Below are 16,985 nucleotides of genomic sequence, written 5' to 3' on the forward strand. Positions count from 1 at the left end.
AAGGATGGAATTCTTTTCCTCAGGCATAGGGGAAGGGGAGATTTATTTTTCTGCCTTTCTCTGTGGCAGGGGATGAAGAGAGGTCTGCCTGCAGACCCACCGGCTGCTTCAGAAGAGAAAATATACGCGATCCGTACAGATTTCCAAAAGGGTTGAGCGTAGGAAGGAGAGTTCATTTCGACGCCGTCCCGGGCTGAGCAAATGTTCAGCTATCTATTTTTGGCTCTCGTGACGTTCAAGCTGACAAACCAGGAATTCAAAGCATTGTACTCCACGAGGCGCGCTGCGCGGCGCGCAGAGCAGGGGCCGTAACTGCCCCCATCGCGCTCCCTCCCTCCGGCTGGGGGCACGGGGCCGCTCCGGCCCGATGCCCGAAGCTCTCAAGCCACCGCCATCTTTAAGTTTCGATCCCCTCGCACCGACCCTCCCACCGCCCGCCGTGCCACCTTTATCCTCCCGCAGTCGCGGTGACCTCAAGATGGCTGTGACCCCGGGGGCGACCAACGGCTCGGCCCCCTTCCCCCACCCCCCGCGGGCGGCCGTTGGGCGGTTGTCGGGCGGCGGCGGCGAGACCGGGCGCGTCGCCACCCGGCGCCCGCGGGGAGCGGGCCAAGGCGAAGTGCGGGCGGACGCGGGGAGCGCACGGGGACGCGGGGGGGGAGGAGTGGAGGGGGGGCGCGGCGGCAGGGAGGAGCGGAGCGAGGGGAGGCGGCCGGCGGGGCGGGCGCTGCCCCTCGGTGCGCTGTTTGTTCTCGTTCCGCCGCCCGAGGAGGAGGGCCCTGTCCGGCCGCCTTCTGCCGCCCCCTCCTCCGCGCGAGGGGACCGGGGCGACCGGGGCGGGGGCGGGGAAGGTGATGAGCTTGGGCCGGGGGCTGCGGCGGCGGCGCGGCTGCTGCTGCTGCGGCTGCGGCGGGAGGAGACGGCGGGCCGAGGGAGGCTGTGTCCGGCCGGCCCGGGGCCGGGGGGATGCGGCGGAGGACGCGTCGGGCGCTGGGTGTAGCTGATCGGCGAGGAGAGGCAGCCGCCGCCCAGAGAGGCCGAGGAGAAGCGGAGGAGAGCCGCCCTGACATGCATTTTCCTCTCCCTCCTCTCCAGCGGCCATGTTAACCAAGAAACCCTCAGCGAGCGCCGCCGCCGGCGCTGCCTACCCGGCCGGTAAGGAGCGGGCCGGGCGCCGCGGAGCCGGAACAATGCTGCGGCCCCGGGGGGGGGCGGCGGGGGGTTCCGGCGGTCGGTGCGAGCGCGGGGCCGCGGCGGCCATCGGCTTCCGATGGCTTCTGCCCGAAGCGGGACGGGGCGGCGAGGGACCGCCGCCGCCCTCCGAGCTCATCCCTCTGCTCTCCGCAGGCAGGGCAGGGGACGGCGGCCGTCCGCTGCAGTCTTCCCCGGGCGCCGGAGCCGGGGTATCCCGGGCAGGAGCTGGGACCGGCCCGCCGTCGCCCCTCGCATTGCCGCCGCTCAGGGCCAGCAACGCCTCCCACACGGTGAGCCCGGGCGCGGGGAAGGGGTCGGGGTGGTGGTGGTGGTGGTTGGGGGGAGTCCACGGGGTGCCGCCGCCTGTCCCGTCCCGCGGGGCGCTCGGGGCCGATTCTGCAAACTCGGAGCGGAGGAGAGTGTAGGTTGCGGGGCTGTAACCTGTAACCAGCCCGTAACCGCGCTGCGGAGCGGCTTCCCCTCCCTGCAGCCCCCCTTCGCTCCGCTTTACGTCTCGTTGTCGGTAACAAATTAGATCTTCTGCACAGGCACCGAGGAGCTGTTCTGGCGAATGCCTTTTTGGGGATGACATTATTTTGGCAGTGAAGTTAGTCACTGTGATTAAAGGGGTCGCGTGAGCTGTGGAGAGAAATGAAGGCTGCTCTCCCCTGATGTCTCTGATTAGCTCAGGCCGATAGCCGTCTTCCCTGGAAACAGCTGTCGTTGTACTCGGGGGCGACGATTGGACGAATCTGACTTTATTGCTGCGGTAGTTTACCTAAAGAAATAAGCACCGATGCTATGAAAAGGATGTTATTTTCCGGTTCTGTGATATCTCACATTATCTCCCTCTCCCGCTTAATCTACTAGGAATGGAACTTCCCGAGTATGCCACTATATATGGATGAGAGAGAGTATCTCTGTCCTGAAGGCATGATGGGGTAGAGAGAGGGGGCTGTGTGCTGTCGTGTTAATGCAAAATATCTGAAATTTTTATTGCATACATTTCCTTTTAAATGATGAAAAAATTCATACTGACCCTGAAAAGCATTGATGGCATACTTGGCTTAGAATTAATGAGTTCTCCACGGATGCTCACGTACTATCTTTGTAAACATATGGCAGAGCTTTAAACGGTAATGTGATTATGGGCTAGTGGAAGGTGAAACTATGCATTTAGATATTAGTGTTTCAGTGACTTTCTGTATAGCTTCAGGGGTAAAAGCATCTTATTCAAATCCAGTTAGAGAAAGAATTGGCTTAAATTAGAAAAAAAAATGCAAGTCTATGTAGGGTGTTTTCAAGAGGAATGATGAATATTCTGCAAATTTAAGGTGGAGCTGCATACTTGAGGTCAACATCACTGTGTCTTTATGTAGTTAGGATATATATCTGAGTTGTTCATTACTGCCAAAGGTAGGTTTTTGCACATTTGCACTCCTATTAATTGCCGGTTGATTTGAGAAGTGAGAAAGTGGTCTACTTTTTCTTTTAAGCTAGAAAATAACCGTTGTATCTAGGGCCTGGGCATGGATTGTGAAAATGCACATTCGGATGGGCCCCGCTAATAGCAGGGGCTGATGTGTAACAGAGCCCAGACTTAATTTAGAATCTGTGAAAACCCAGCGGTCCAGTCGTCTATCTGGGACTTCTGACTAATTTTGGAAGCACAGAACCGTGGTATTTTTATAGATACGCTTGTGTGTGTATTGTATATCTATCTACATACACTATATATATGTACGTGTATAAAGATGAAGTCTTTATGAAAGCGTGCAAGGAATATTTGAGTATTGCATGTGTTTCCAGTATTTTTATAAATGTGTCATCATGTATGTATGCATGTGTTATATATAGCTTGTATGTGACTGTGGGTAGATATATACATATAGACAAAATACTTATGGAAGCACAGAAAGATGAGCAAGCATTATACCACTGTGTTTCAATTATAATTTCATTATACGGCTGTGTTTTGGTCTACTATTAAATGGGGAGATTGGTGGCCCTGCATGTGGCAGGGGGGTTGGAAATTCATGATCCTTGAGGTCCCTTCCAACCCTGGCCATTCTGTGGTTCTGTGATTCAAATCTCTCTGGGTTCTGATTGCTGCAGACACTGCTGTGCCTTTGTGACACAGATTCTACTCCTCAGTCTTTATTTTACCTTGAGTGCTATTACAGAAATACCTCCGACTGGCTCGCTGAATTTTGTAGGTTATTATTTTGTGGTTGCCTAACATAACTCTTTGTGGTGAGGATCAGATGTGACATCAGAATGCTGGATTTTAACCTATAACAATGGTTATATATGGTACGGGAGCATTCTATAAACTTCAGGCCTGCTGACCTCAGCTGACACTGACTGAAACTATTGGTTTCACCCACTACTTCCTCAAATGAAATGTGTTTAAAAATAAACATTTCAGTTTTCTTAAACCATTTTCTTTCTCTGTATTCATTTACTTAATCTGTTTTCAACCCTGTTGTTTCTTTGCAACTTCTCCAGTAGCTAAATACAAAATGAATGATTTCTCTTTGGTGTTGCAGACTTTCAGAAGGCAGTTTACTTAGGTGGTTAAGTTGCCCGTGGCTGCCTGCACACGTGTGCGTTGTGTGTACACTAATTGTGAAGAGACACTGTGGTGGAAGAGAAATTTTTGGTTAAGCCAAGAAGTTTTTTTTCCAGTTCGGATGGAGAAGTCCAGTACTTGTCATATTTCTTGCAGCAGCTGTATAATCCTGCCTCTAGCAAAACTATTGATTCCTGCTCTTTAGTGTAGCTGAGTTGTTTGGCAGAATGTAGGAGCATGGGGGAACATGGAGGGAGAAGCAGGGAGATGCTGTCTTACACAGGCTTCATGTAACGGGCAGACGTTTTGGCTGCAGTCTTTGCAATCACAGCAACCTTTGTTGCTAAGCAGACTATTGTGTATTGTACCAGGGAAAGGTTTTGTTTGTTTTCAAAAATCCGTGGCTTCATCCTAGGCTTTTTCTTGTCTGTTTCCATCTTTGACTTTATCTTTTTGGATGCTTGTGATGGAAAATGTGAACCCTTTTCCAACCTCTTGTCCTTCTCATTTTCCTTTCCAAGTCATTGCTTTCTCTTTTGAAGCCTTAAGTTTTTGCTTTGATGACTGGAACCTTTTCTTGTTCGCTCCTTCTTGTTTCATTACAGTGTTCTTGCAGCCACTTGACATACTGCAGTAGAGATTTATCTTGCTTGCCTGCTGCTCTGCTTGTGTAAATCCCCACCCGTCTGTGAGTCTCTCTCCCAGACTTTTGTCTCCTGCCTACCTCCATCTCTGTTCTTTCTTATTTGGCACATATCCCTGCATTCTGCACTCTTCCTGTTTCCCTTGTAATAAAGCCGTCTTAATCTTTTTCTCCTCCTGTCTAGGGCTGTAACAACAGCCCATTTACAGTGCCTGATTCACTGCCCTCTTTCTTCAAGGCCTTTCCAAGATTTTCCTGCAGCCGGGGCTGTTTTCTTTTGCCACCAGTGATGAGTATCTACTCATATACTTTTGCATCATTTAGTCTTAACCTTAAAATTGAATAATAATAGAGTTACTTGATAATGCAACAGAGATTCCGACACGCTGTTACCCAAAGATCTGCTCCATGTTTTTATTGTATACAGCTGCTTTAAAGCACATAAGAAAGAAAATATCTGCCCAATGTTCTGTTCTCATGTAATAAGCTACCACAGAAATGCTGTCATGTTTGAGCGGAAGTAAGTATATATAGTCCTGGCCTGGACTTTGCTGTGTCTGGGTTTCTTTGTGTGTTTCTTTTTCTTCTTCATAAAACTTTTATGGAGGGAGAATATGCAGCTAACTTTCCTAGGGCGACTGCAGTACGTCTGGGCACATCTCTTGTACACGTCAGTCTACCTGAAGGTTTGGTTTAACTCATGCTGACTGTCCTTCTTGATCTCAGTGTGCATGAAACATGGGAGTGTCCCAGAAGTATTTGGGCTCATTGCACATGCCCAACATAGCCCAGTTAGGAGGTAAAGAATTTATCAATCAGTGTCACTCTTCAAGCATAGTTCTGTCTCTGAATATATTTGCAATATAAAGCCAAGGTTAACTTTTGAAAAATAAGCTTATATTGTGTCTGTGTGACAGCAGCAAAATATCCATATGGTTTGTTTTTCTATAGCTCTTGTTGAGCACAAGCTCTTTAGGACAAGGGCTTAGTCTTCCTTGGTGTACAAAACCCAAACTCATAATCAAGCCATTATGATAATCCTTCGTTATTGTTATTGTGCTAATTAGCAGCTATTTTTAGTTCTGAACAGAGGAATGCTGTTGAATTCATTTATCAAGGAAAAAGGGCCTTTTGTTCACATTTGTTCAGGCTCTAGTCAACAGAATAGGCAACGAAGTGTGCTACACCTGACACTGTATACCTCTAGCATGTTAGATACAGTGGGGCTGAAACTGGCATATCTACAAGTACTGCAAAGACCAGTGCTGTCATGGTGTTTGATCCTGTAGTGACTGTAGTTCTTGTAGAAGGCTTTGAGACAGACCATTGCATTGGCTGAGTGGCACCTCAGGGGAGTTGTCAGTTTACCTTCTTTGTTAGAAGGATGGAGTCAGTTTTATGTTACCACTATGCTGTAACAGCTTTGTAATCTAGACATGGCACTGTAGACTACTTCTGTCCTTAAGTCCACTTCTGGGGAGAAAAAAAAGGAAAAAGAAAAAATAAATATTTCTGGTTGTTTTTGCTGGTGTCTCTCTCTATTTTAAAATTAGGTGAATGTTTCTGGCAAACCATCTACTTCCATAAACTGAGCTAACTAAAGCAAAATCATATATCTTCAAAACCATTTATGAAACACACTAGAGAGAAAAAAAAAGCATTGTGACATCTCTGTTTTGCACTTGATGTTGCCAGATGATTCAGGATTAGTTATTTGAATTCAAGCCTACCTAGTATTTCAGTATATTCTATTTGGAAGTGTATATGCATCAATAGGTTTTTGAAGACGAGTGCTATAAAAATACGTAAATCTTGGAAGGCATAGACTGATTGGAGTGCGGGCAATAAAATATGGTAGTAAGTACACTGTGTAAATGCTGCAGGTTGCTGGTTCTGGAATTTACAGGCCCATGTGCGTCAGCAGAAGGGAGACGCATCATAAACCTCTTGGGCTTCTGGTTCTGGATGACAGGCTGGTAGAGCTTCTGTGTACCGTGGGCAGTTCGATAGGGGACTAGGAAGGCTTTAGCCCTGTGTAGCTTTCCCAAGCCCATTAGCTGTGGTTCAGAGAACTTACAGCGTCAACGGTAAAGCCTGTGCAGCTGTAACAGTGCAAGCCTGAACTTGCCAGCAATCTTGGACAGCCGGTAGGTAGAAGTAGATTTGCAGAGCAAAGGTCTGGAGAGATTCCAACCCTCTGCTCATTCAGATAGGAAACAGAAGATAAGGTGGTGATTCCTCAGCCGCAGCACCCTGAGATATGGTGGTCCGCTTTTTCGTGTTGAGTTTGTTGCTGTGATGCATCTGAAACCTCTGAAACTCCTGTGGGGGTTTTGAAAGAAGAATGAGCTCTGATCTCCCCCGCAAGTTTTGGAATAGAGCCTGCGCTAATTTAGTGTTTTTTCATCTACAAAGGAAACCAGCGCTACTGTCTGCATCTGTATTTGCATTCCCAAGCAGCAGCTGACTGAAACTGGCCAAACCGGTCACTTTGAGGTGAAGCTGGGTAATGATGGTGATTTCATTCTGCTGCTTGGAAGAAAAAAAAAAAAAAAAGGAGGAAAAAAAAAAAGCCTGAGCAGAAAGAGAAACTGAGGCTGCCTGAAGGCGAGGAAGCAGAGGTACTCAGTTTACACTTGAGAAATGTGTTTGCAAACATACTTTTTGGAGAAGAATGACTTCTGCAGCAGTTAAGAGTGCACACATTTTTTTTTCTTCATTTTTTTCAAAATCCTCATACAAAGCAAATAATTGAAGTTTGCAGAATCTTGCAGTACATCTATTGAAACATGCAGTCTTAGGAAGGGCAGAAGATAGGTTACTGTGAGAACAGGCGACTCAAGTGAAAAAAGAATTAATTCAGTATGTGAAGTGTGTCAATGAGCACTTGAGCTAAGAAATCCTTCAAAGCAGTTTTCTCCTGCTGCTGTTTCTTCCTGTACGTTAGTATTGTCTACTCACAGTTTGTCTGCTTTGCTGCAGAAGAAATGTTTGATTTTCCTGGCTTAGGTACTTGTAGTCCGTAGCATTACTCTGCTGCTTCATTGTGCATTTCTGAATTAGCACAGTTCTGCAATCCTACACGTGCCGAGCCTCTATACACATCTTACCAACTAGATGTGGTTCTTCTGAGGTACACTGTGTAGCAGTTCTTGGGGCTGAATTCTCTTCAGTCACTGCTGCACATATAGTGTCAGGACAACCTTCAGAGACTGCTGCAGGAGTGCTCTTCAAACTTGACCTGAAGGAATTCCCTGTAGGCATGACAGGCTCGTTAAGTCCCCCTGATGATTTAATTCTTGGTGCTTTGGGACATCAAACCAGGAAAGCGATTAATACCAACATCCACATATATTTTCACTGTGCTTGAATGTTGTAAGTGCCTTTGCTTTGAATTGTCATTGTGTGGTAACACTTTCTATGAGATCAATCAAATTTGAGAGCGTGAGCAGAAATTGCTCTGCAAATAAACTGTGCGATCTGACTGCAGTGATGAAATAAAACGGGCCAGTTATTCAACATGAGTCAAAATGGAAACAGAAGAACAGTGAGGTCAGCAGAAACAGTCCTGAGAGCTCTTGTTGTTACACACACTGCGTGAGCTTCAAAGCTGTTAATTTCAAAATATTATTCGAAGGTGAAGCTGGTGTCTAGCTGGCTATTCCTTAGGAGCGAGTTACTGGGTTTACAAAAGCACATTTTTGCCATGTCAGAGTGATACCGTAACAGAAGCAAAAAGCGTGCTAGAGTCTGCACTGTATGTCCTGGCTTTTTCATTAGGAAGTGTGTCTGCAGTTGCAGCATGGATTTCATTGCCTCATCACAGCGTGCAACTGTCATTTTCTGATTTAATTTCAGCAACCTTAAGTGAACATGGAATGTGTTTTCCTTAGCTACATAGAAAAAATAAGGTTCAGATTAAATGTGCTCTCAACCCCGGCTGGATCATCTGTCTGAGAGTATTTGTGAACTTTCAGTTAGTAATTTGGCATAAATATTAAGGCTGGTGAATCAGCTGGAGAGACAGCAGGAAAATTCTTCCCACGTTTGTGTAAGGCCAGGCAGAAAAGACAGACAGATTATCCTCTACTTGAGAGAAAATGAAGAATTTTAAGGACAGCTATTTTAGTGGCAAATATATGCTTGTAAATTTCTTAAAAGTAACAGGTTTCATGCAATAGCTGTTTTCACACCCCAGTACTTCCAGTGTTCCTTTGCTTGAAAATGCTGAATGCTTTTTCTCTCTTGTGAAAACTGTCAAGAACAGCTGTCAACTAATACTCATTCCATCCCTTTAAAATAAAGTTGTGTGCATGATCTTCAAGGCAAAGATTTTTTTGTTCCATTCAAGTCTGTATCTGGTCCCAGATCTCATCTTAGTTAAAAGTCATTACAAGTCTGGCTTGGCAAAGTGCTGGAGGATATACTTACACTTCACTGATTTGAATGCTTTGCCAAATAGTGACTGTCTCAATTGCTAGCAGTGAATGGCACCTCTTGAACTTCAGAAATGTCCAGGTTTTTTTCCTCCTCGTGCATGTCACAGCACATTCCTTGTTGCTTAAAATTTTTCCCGGCCCTTCTGATATTCAGCAAATTTGGAACAAGCTAAAATCTTGATTTCTGAGAACAGGTGACAAGGAGAGCTAAGTAAACTCTAGAAGATATTATATATCCATCTCCAGTATAAATAAAAGTGATACTGTGAAGATCTGATTTAACATCCCCTGAGCATATTGCTTGATGGAACAGGACTGTTGCTTTGAAGATTCCTTGGAGGAATTGCTAGCTTATCAGAGTAACCATGGACTCTCTTGTTGCAATTGTTTCAGAGAGTCAGGAAAGAGACATTTGAGAAACAAGGATTTGAAAAATGTAATGGCATCTAGCAGCATCGTAGTATAAAAGCTGTATTTTTAAATTGTGTAGACAACTGACTTCTAATAACACACTTAGTTTTTAGGTAGTTTAGAGAGGATGGTGGGTCGCATAATTAATATGAAGCAAGATTCATGCCTTTATTGTTAACTGGATGTGTATTTATTTTCAATTTTAGGTTGGAGGCAGTAAGCACACGATGAATGAGCACCTCCATGTTGGTAGCCATGGACAAATCCAGGTTCAACAACTGTTTGAAGATAATAGCAACAAGAGGACGGTTCTGACAACACAGCCGAATGGACTTACAACGCTAGGCAAATCTGGATTGCCAATGGTTCAGGACAGACAGTCAGAGAGTGCTCACAGACGACAAGGGAGCTCCAGCTCTTTAAAATCTACAGATGGAACAGGGAAGGTGAAAGCCTCCGTTATGACACCAGAGCAGGCAATGAAGCAATACATGCAAAAACTAACAACTTTTGAACATAATGAGATTTTTGGCTACACTGAAATATACTTTCTGGGTCCAAATGCAAAGAAGCGGCAAGGTGTGATTGGTGGTCCAAACAATTGCGGGTATGATGATGACCAGGGGTCGTACATACAAGTACCCCACGATCATATTGCATACAGATATGAAGTCCTAAAAGTTATAGGGAAGGGAAGCTTTGGGCAGGTGGTGAAAGCCTACGATCACAAGATGCATCAACACGTGGCACTAAAAATGGTGAGAAATGAAAAGCGTTTCCACCGCCAAGCTGCGGAAGAAATTAGGATTCTGGAGCATCTCCGGAAACAAGATAAGGATAACAACATGAATGTTATTCACATGTTGGAAAACTTCACATTCCGCAGCCATATCTGCATGACATTTGAATTACTGAGCATGAACCTGTATGAATTAATAAAGAAGAACAAGTTTCAGGGCTTCAGCCTGCCTTTGGTCCGCAAGTTTGCCCACTCCATTTTACAGTGCTTGGATGCTTTGCACAAGAACAGAATTATTCACTGTGACCTTAAACCTGAGAACATTCTGTTGAAGCAACAGGGCCGAAGTGGAATCAAAGTGATCGATTTTGGCTCAAGTTGTTATGAGCATCAGCGTGTCTACACTTACATTCAGTCACGTTTTTATCGTGCTCCTGAAGTCATCCTTGGTGCTCGTTACGGGATGCCCATTGATATGTGGAGCTTGGGCTGTATTCTAGCAGAGCTTCTCACTGGCTATCCACTTCTACCTGGAGAAGATGAAGGAGACCAGCTGGCTTGTATGATTGAGCTGTTGGGAATGCCTTCCCCAAAACTTTTAGATTCATCCAAGCGAGCCAAAAACTTTGTGAGCTCTAAGGGTTATCCCCGCTACTGCACCATCACAACCTTGTCTGATGGTTCTATAATACTGAACGGCGGACGCTCTCGGAGGGGAAAATTACGTGGCCCACCAGAGAGCAGAGAATGGGGTAACGCATTAAAGGGGTGTGATGATCCCTTGTTCCTTGACTTTTTAAAACAGTGTTTAGAATGGGATCCTGCTATCCGAATGACACCCAGCCAGGCTTTGCGACATCCCTGGCTAAGGCGACGGTTGCCGAAGCCTCCGACTGGGGAGAAGGCCTCAGCAAAGAGAATTACAGAGAGCACTGGTGCTATAACGTCGATTTCCAAGTTACCTCCGACTTCAAGCTCAGCTTCAAAACTGAGGACTAATTTGGCACAGATGACAGATGCCAATGGGAATATTCAGCAAAGAACAGTGTTGCCAAAACTCGTTAGCTGAGTTTAAAAAACCCAATGCTGTTAATACGAGAGATACAATGTGGCTGAGCCTTATTTGTATGAAAAAAAAGTAGCTCAGATATACGTTTTTATTTGCTCAATAACTTTATTCATTTGTATCTTTCAGCACTCATTTTAAATGTAAGAAATGTTGATTTTGTTTTTATAAAAACATGGGGACAATGCTTTAAGTTTTTATACTTATTTTTTAAAATGTTTGTCTTCTACAGTACAAATAGCCTTACTGTAACTAGTGTGACACAGTAATAAACATCAGTGGCTGGCCACTGGTTACAACGTGACTGTCATGCATTGCAGCGTGGTGTCAAAGGTATTACCTTTCTCTTCCATGGTTCATAGTAAGTTTCAACTGGGGTAAATTTCTAAGACTCTAACTTTACGGGTATGGGTCTTGATCCTGCAAACAATAACACTTAGGCCTGACTGGACTCCAGGGAGAATGCAGTTAAGCACCTGTAAACTACTTATCTGAAGTGGAGCTGTAGCATGAAATACTGTCATTTTCTGTATGGTAGCCCAGAAAAAAAGTAGTGCTGTCACTTAGTAATGGTGCAGTCACCTCCTGCAGAATGTTTTCTCTAATTCACAATAATGGTTTTGATTAAAATGAGCATTTAAATATAATGGAGAAAAAAAAAAATTCAACCCAGAAAAGCAAAAAAAGAACTTCTGGGGCTACAGTGACTTTTATCTTACATACCATGTGGTAGAGTTTGAAGAACAGGCAGTCTCAGAATGGCGATGGAAGTGTGTCCATTCCTCTAAATCTGAAAGTTGCTTCTTAAACCTGAAGTCATGCAAAGCAAAGCATTCTGGACTTCCTTTCAGGTATATAACACTGAGCATTCACACTGGGTTTCTCTCAATTTTTTTCCTCTTCTGTTTTCTCTCTTAATACACAGCTTGGCTTCCTAAATCACACAGAAGTGCTTATTTTTTCAGTTTTATACTGTAACTTCCAGACTGTTAATGCTACATGAATTTCACAGGTTGTTTATATTTCCTCTGACTGTCTATCTGAGCAATTGTGACCTCTTTGGTACATTTACACTTCGGTTCAAATCTGTATGTAGGGACAAACACTCTGTTATTGTATGGTTTTCTATAGAGAAATACTTGTCATTAGCACAGCTGTAGATGCAAAGATCCTTTTTGGAAAGATTTTTAATTGACGGACATCATCTTAGATATTTACTAATACAGGCAAAGTATCAAAGGAATGTTAAATGATTGGAATTTGGATTGATCTTTATATTTGTAGCTGCAAATGACTTAGAAGGAACAGTTAGAAATACGTGTAGATTTGTTCATGTGTGTGTGTGTGCGCGCTAATGTTTGGCTTTTCATTTTTTACTTTGAACTGTATTCATGGAAGAAAGATGGTCTTTACTGAGGAATAGTGTCTAGGCCTACCTGAGAAATATTCACGCATTGTAGCATGTTTTCAACAGGAATAGTTGGAAATCTAAGACCAATATTTCATCACATGCAATGGCTGTGGTCTACACTGGATGTCTAAAACAACATATGAAAAGGGAGTTTGAAAGAAAGTAGAATATAATCTGGAAGGGTTTGTGGATGTTACAACAAGAGAGACTAGAATGGGTTGCATAAAACCTCAATAACTTTACTATAAACAAACATTATATGCACAGATCTTAAGTTGCATGTACAAATGATTAAAAACACTTAAAGCATGGTCCCCTGAGAGGCCAAGAAAGTTTCCGGTTTAAGTTCCACACGTTCATTAAGTTTTACCACTTACAGCCTGATTTTGTTTGTTTGTTTGTTTTAGTTTGTTTCTAATTTAATGTAAGACTGGGGGAAGGATGTAAACATGAAATGACAGAATTCTCAGGAAACATATCACTCAACTTCTTGCCAAAAACTCAACACCTAGAGAAGCTCCAAAAAATAGTTTCTGAGTATTTGTTGATTGATAACTGTAAAAAGTAGAGCATCAATCAACCATTTTTAGTACTTTCTTTTTAATAAAAGAGTGTTTCCTGCCTCTAGTCAAATTAAATTATTTAGTGTTCAATGTTCACAACTTTATACAATGTGTGTAAGTGCAATATTAAACATGTATGATATCATGTTAAAAATGAAATATAATAATACAACAAAGAAAAGTGGCTTTTGGAATATGAATATCCAATAAGTTATGGTCAGTGAATCCTAAGTCTGGAAAAGAGATATATTAATTTTCATAACTGACTCCCATGACTGGGAACACAATACTGTGTATTTTTCTACAGTAGCTGGGATTCTTTACTTCCTCCACCAACTACTTGGCTTTACCAGTCCTTTCTACCTTAGCTCTTTCTGCAAAAGTTAAGAAGTAGGGTTACTAACGTTAGGGATGGAAAAAGAATCACCTCCCCCTTAATATATTTTAAAGAAAATCTTGATACATGTTCCTGCCTTTCATGACAATTGAAGGTGAAAGCATTCATAATGTTTGTGGGTCATTAACAGGCTAAAACCACTAAATTTTCTTTTCTACGTAACCAGTTCTTAATGCCAATAACGCATTTATGACCAACCTTCTTCATAAATGCTACCGGAAACTTTAAGGCCAAAATATAGTGTGCAGAGCTATTTTTTTAACCCAGATATAATGGAATTTCCTCTATAATAAAGAAGGAGCTACGTCAAGGTTTTTAAGTTATGTAGCTGCTTTTTATTGTAGCTTATTTATACCTGTAAAAAAGGAGGGAGGGGGGGAAGGAATGTTGCCTCTTGCTTTGGTGTGATTTTATGATAAGGGCTCTGAAAATTAGGCTGATAGAAGTTGGCTTGGAAACAGTGCTTAGTCTCACATGTTACCATTGTCTGGAGATGTCTGAGCTATTTTCAGATTTAGTAATAGCACAGTGTTGTCTTGTCTTTGGTTGCAGTCTCACTTGGCTCAGTTTCTTGCACCACTGGAGTGTTCATTACTGATGAAGTGTATTGGAACAACAGAGTGATGCAAGATGTGTAGATCAACAGTAGGAGATGGATTGTGCCCTTGGTGTTAACAATGTGCCTTTTGTTCCAAATGCCATCTTGTAGGGCATGCATCTTGGCCTCTTTAACCCTTTGAACACTGGATAGTAGGGTTGAAATCTATTTTTAAATGCTATACCTGTCTTAAAACATCCTGTAGATTACTGAGGCCTTAATAGAAACAATAAGGCAATCACACTGCTAGGGTGGAAAGGACACTCTGGTCTTGTAGTACGTCTCATTAAGGGGTTAAAGATGGCCCTTCCACATTGGTTATACTTTAACATCAAATTGATTTTTTTATTTTTTAAATACATTTCTGTTATGGTGACATTAGACAGAAATCAACTGTATTTGTAAAAATTTACCTCAAACTCTTTAGTTTTATAGTGTGATTTAATCCCAGGGCATTTGGTATGAACCAAAGTGCATTCCTTTTATATGTGCCTGGCTCTTATAAAGGCGGCCAGGGATTTTTACAATTTGGGTGCAAGGCACTTAAGCCACTTTTAACTTGGTGGGTGGTTTGGAGTTATAAATGACTTCATGGGAATGTTGGAAACACTTTAGACATACGTAGCATTGGGCAATATTAGAATCTTTAAGAAAGAGTGTGCATTATTAAATGCTCTCCATTTTGTAGTACTTTTTTCCATCGATAATATTTGTGGTAAGTACAAAAAGAACTCTTTTTTTTTTTTTTTTTTTTTTTTTTTTTTCCAGCCATTAAAGATTAGAATATTGCCCATTTTTATGCTATGGTAGCATTGAAATAAAACAAACAAACAAAAAAAATTGTGAATTATTGTTTCTAGGGGCTTGTACATCTGTGCTACAAATTGTAATTACTCGGTTGAACTGCTACAATTACGTCTAAGCAGTAGCTTGGGTTTTTATTGGGCAACGACTTAGACACGTGACTGTAATATGCTGCAACTGTGTGTACTGAAAACGTGAAAAACGATTGAATGTGGACTGTGTATATATGTATGTATAATTTTCTGTGAGATGCTGCTGTTGCCACTTAACATTAAAGATGTTGTAGTGGGTTTTAATCCTAGTGGCCAGTTTTATGATACTGTATGTATTGTACAGCTGATGACAGGAGTTAAGACTGTTCTAGTGAATATTTGTTACATTTTATTGTTGTGGCCAGAGATCATTTCAGAATAAAATTTTATGTCCTACTTTACTTCTCTCCACTGTAGTTTGGATTATTATTATTATCTCTTTTTCTGGTCTTAAAGATAATGGTTGGGAGTGCTGGCATTTCATTAACATAGGAAGGCCTTATCCCAGCCCACTGAAGCCAGTGCCGGCAGTCCCTCCAAATGCTTCCTGATACCTGGGTGTTATTATTTACTGTTGTTGGAGGATGGCGTCTGTGCTGTCTTAGCTATCGTGAAAGCCAGAAGTATTGCCCACAGGCTGCTTTTGACCTCGTGTTTCTGAAGTTCTTCTCAGGACTTAGAAAGTAATACATGCTTGTTTTTCTTTGCGCCATGCTGTACAGAAAACCATCCAGGAATTTCAGTATTGAAATGTGGATTGTTTTTGTCTTTAAGCTGTTTTAATTTCTTTTTAATTAAAAGTTAATATTTGTTCCTTTCAAAAATACTTTTTTTAAAAAAAACCTCACCAAAACCAACAAAACAGAATTCTGCACTGATTTTTGAATCAGATTGACCTTTCAGAGCTTGTCTCGCAGTACCGAGAATGTACTGCACAAAGCTGATATGCTCTATTTTTCTAAACTTACTTCACATATAAATCCAGAGTAATTTCATAACTTGATGCAAAACCATTTTCTGAGTCATATCCACGTTCTCTTCCTGGTAATGCCAATGAATGCCCAGAGCAGTTGTATTGAAAAGCTTTCTGATTCAAGAGAACATAGGCTGAAATCAAGGGATTTTATGAGCACTCCAGTGTCTGCTGCTTAACGCAGCTGGGAGATTTGATAGCATGAAAAGCATCGAGATTAAATGCAGATAGACACTGTTCACAGCCCTAAAAGTGCAGTGAGCTGAAAATTAAATCCTTGTGGATTAAAATTTCTTTGTTCCTCTGAGGAAAAAGGGCAGTTTTAAATTTTATTTTATTTTTATCTTTTCAAATGGATTTTTTTTCATTCTAATCTGCATGTTTCACATTCCCCTCTAGCTACCTGTCCCTCTTACCAGTTCTTGTACGCTTCTGCTTTATCTATTTTTCCTTCTGAAGAAGGAAAGGAATTACCTCATTTGATTTCAGTTGTCTAGAAGTTGAGCGTGGGTCTTTTCTCTAAGTCTTTTTTAGGTCTAAAGAGTCTTTTCTCTAGGATTTTGTTTCAGAAGTGAAATTTATAATGGGAATATACTGCTAGCATAGTCTTGTGCATTTCATCCTAAAGTTTTAAGAGGAAGATTCCTTGTTTTTGTCCTGAGTAGACAGCACTGGAAATCTCCCAGTCCTGAAATATTCTGTAGGAGAATAAAAGTGGCATTTATAGCATCAGTTTCTGCTCCTTCACAGAAATCCTCTGCAACTCTTAGAACTGGGGTTTCTCTGTGTCATTTTCCCTATTTGGTTTTGTGTCTGTTTATGTGCTTGTTCATTTGTTTGTGTTTAAGAAGTGCTTTCCAGCCTCCGACTGTGGTGAGCCTTGGATTTCTGCCTGCTGTCAAGCTCTTTGGAATCTGTGATAGAGTACTGTAACTGTTAAAATAGGGTTTCTTCAGCTTTTTCCCAATGCTAAACAAAAAATCTAGGTTAGTACCAAACAGAAAAGACAGGAGATACACATTCATCTTCAACAACTGGGCTCCAGTGTCCAAACAGCCTTTAACCAGGTTCCTCAACCTTTGCACGAAGAACAAAAGAAATGCTAAGTAATTCAGAATTAAACAGCTTGTGTCCAACGATTGA

The 16,985-nt window shown here is 42.5% G+C and overlaps 1 protein-coding gene across 3 annotated transcripts; it reads left to right on the plus strand.

Annotated features, from left to right (window-relative positions):
• Positions 1–529: 529 nt before the first annotated feature.
• DYRK2 (dual specificity tyrosine phosphorylation regulated kinase 2) lies at positions 530–15,270 on the plus strand. 3 transcript variants are annotated; one of them, XM_085220842.1, is made up of 4 exons: positions 530–619; positions 1,096–1,155; positions 1,348–1,484; positions 9,466–15,270. In XM_085220842.1, the coding sequence occupies exons 2-4, from the start codon at positions 1,101–1,103 to the stop codon at positions 11,065–11,067; spliced, it is 1,794 nt and encodes a 597-aa protein (XP_085076968.1). In that variant the 5' UTR covers positions 530–619; positions 1,096–1,100; the 3' UTR covers positions 11,068–15,270. The 3 variants fall into 3 exon arrangements, with proteins under 3 accessions (XP_085076968.1, XP_085076974.1, XP_085076980.1); XM_085220848.1 differs by lacking the exon at positions 530–619 and adding an exon at positions 721–851; XM_085220854.1 differs by lacking the exons at positions 530–619; positions 1,348–1,484 and having other exon boundaries at positions 1,017–1,155.
• The last annotated feature ends 1,715 nt before the right edge of the window (positions 15,271–16,985 follow it).

The sequence above is a fragment of the Meleagris gallopavo genome, chromosome 1 (assembly GCF_905368555.1).
Source record: "Meleagris gallopavo chromosome 1, MGAL_WU_HG_1.1, whole genome shotgun sequence".
NCBI classification, from domain to species: Eukaryota; Metazoa; Chordata; class Aves; order Galliformes; family Phasianidae; genus Meleagris; species Meleagris gallopavo.

What these genes read in the sequence shown, in the direction of transcription:
- DYRK2 (XM_085220842.1), top strand. Translation starts at nt 1,101, where the DNA reads ATGTTAACCAAGAAACCCTCAGCGAGCGCCGCCGCCGGCGCTGCCTAC. An exon ending in CGGCGCTGCCTACCCGGCCG is followed by an intron (nt 1,156 to 1,347) that starts GTAAGGAGCGGG and finishes TGCTCTCCGCAG; the next exon opens with GCAGGGCAGGGGACGGCGGC. An exon ending in CCAGCAACGCCTCCCACACG is followed by an intron (nt 1,485 to 9,465) that starts GTGAGCCCGGGC and finishes TTTCAATTTTAG; the next exon opens with GTTGGAGGCAGTAAGCACAC.